This window comes from Montipora foliosa, chromosome 8 (assembly GCF_036669935.1).
Source record: "Montipora foliosa isolate CH-2021 chromosome 8, ASM3666993v2, whole genome shotgun sequence".
Lineage (NCBI taxonomy): Eukaryota > Metazoa > Cnidaria > Anthozoa > Scleractinia > Acroporidae > Montipora > Montipora foliosa.
The window spans coordinates 42,163,678-42,165,590 of NC_090876.1; the positions used below are offsets into that span (position 1 = coordinate 42,163,678).

The window sequence follows — 1,913 nt, forward strand, 5'->3', positions numbered from 1 at the left end:
GGACATGAAGAAGGACACCCACACCTTCATGGAGTAGCCCTGCTTCTGACACCTGAGGCAGCACAGGCACTACTCTCCTGGGAGCCAGTATCACCGAGGCTCTTGACGGCAAGGTTCAACTCCAAGGGGAGGAAAGCCACCGTCATCCAGTGCTACGCACCCACCAACGCAGCAGAGACAGAGGAAAAGGAGGCATTCTATGACCAGCTCCAGAAAGTGATGGATAAGCTGCCAAGAAGAGACCTGAAGATCCTAATGGGTGACCTCAACTCTAAAGTGAGGGCAGACAACACCAACAGAGAACTCATCATGGGAAAACATGGAGTTGGCGTCCAGAACGAGAATGGAGAGCTACTCACTGAGTTCTGCACCTTCAACGACCTGGTCATTGGAGGCACCGTGTTCCAGCACAAGCAGATCCATAAGACGACATGGACATCATCAGATGGGAGGACTGTGAATCAAATCGATCACGTCACCATCGGAAGAAAGTGGAGGAGAAGCTTGCTGGACGTCAGAGTCAAACGAGGAGCAGACGCAGCCTCGGACTATCACTTGGTGGTGGCAGACCTGAAAGTCAAGCTGAAAGTCTACAGAGACCGAGCAGACAGGCCATCCCACAAATACAACATACACAGCCTGGAAGATAAAACAAAAGCTGAGGTCTACCAAAGTGAACTGAGAAACCGGTTCAGCGCACTCGCCCACCAACCAGAAGAATCAGTAGAGGAGACATGGTGTGGCCTTAGGGACACCTGGAAGGTCACATGTAATGAGGTCCTGGGGAAGAAAACTAGACAACACAAAGAGTGGCTGTCAGCCAATACCTGGACACTCATCAAAGAGAGGAAACAGCTAAAGAACGACATCAACCAGACCCAAGACCTGCAACAGAAGCAAGATCTACAGGCCCAGTACTGGGAGCTGAACCGACAGGTCAAGAAAAGCACCAGAGCGGACAAGAGGAGATTCATACACGACCTCACAGAAAAAGCAGAAACAGCAGCTGGCAAAAGAGACATGAAGAGGCTGTATGAGATCACAAGAACACTGTCAGGGAAAAGCAAGGCCCCCTCAAGACCAGTGAAAGACAAGAACGGCGAGACCATCACAGATGAAGCCAAAGAGAGTGCAAGATGGGCAGAACACTTCCAATAGATTCTCAACAGACCCTCACCTCAAGTCCCACCTGACATCCCACCAGCAGCAAACCAGCTAGCGGTGAGCATGAATCCACCAACCAAGGCCGAGGTAAGCAAAGCTATCAAGTCCTTGAAGTCAGGCAAGGCAGCAGGCCCAGACGGCATTCCACCAGAAGCACTAAAGACGGACGTCCAGACCGCCACGGAGATGATCCATCCACTCCTGATGAGGATCTGGGAGAACGAGCAGATCCCAGTGGAATGGAAGAAAGGGTACCTGGTGAAACTGCCGAAGAAAGGGGACCTGTCATCATGCAACAACTGGCGGGGTATCATGCTGCTCTCCATCCCATGCAAGATCCTGACAAGGATCATCCTGGAGAGAATCAAGAAGGCCCTGGACGAAACTCTACGAGAGAAGCAGGCAGGTTTTCGTCAAGACAGGTCCTGCACAGACGATATCGCCACGCTGCGAATCATCATTGAGCAGTCGCTGGAATGGCAGATCCCACTGTACTCAGTATTCGTCGACTTCCAAATGGCATTCGACAGTGTGAATCGCGACGTCATCTGGAGGCTAATGCAACACTACGGCTTCCCACCCCCCCCCCCCCCCCTCCCCCAAGTTCATTTCCATCATACAGCAACTGTACGACAACTCCAGCTGCCAAGTCATACACGACGGGAAGTTGACGGACACATTCCAGGTACAGACCGGTGTTCGTCAAGGCTGCATACTGTCGCCGACCATCTTACTTCTGGTAGTCGACT

General features: G+C 52.0%; 2 protein-coding genes across 2 annotated transcripts in view; both read left to right on the forward strand.

Moving 5' to 3' along the window:
• Positions 1–219: 219 nt before the first annotated feature.
• Positions 220–1,158, forward strand: LOC137968829 (craniofacial development protein 2-like). The gene has a single exon (XM_068815306.1). It carries the CDS (start codon positions 220–222, stop codon positions 1,156–1,158), a length of 939 nt encoding a protein of 312 aa, XP_068671407.1.
• Positions 1,159–1,227: 69 nt separating this feature from the next.
• Positions 1,228–1,913, forward strand: part of LOC137968830 (uncharacterized) — a 1,393-nt gene continuing 707 nt past the window's right edge. Inside the window, exon 1 of the mRNA XM_068815307.1 lies at positions 1,228–1,695. Within this exon, the coding sequence (XP_068671408.1) occupies positions 1,228–1,695 (468 nt within the window). The remainder of the gene's footprint in view (positions 1,696–1,913) is intronic.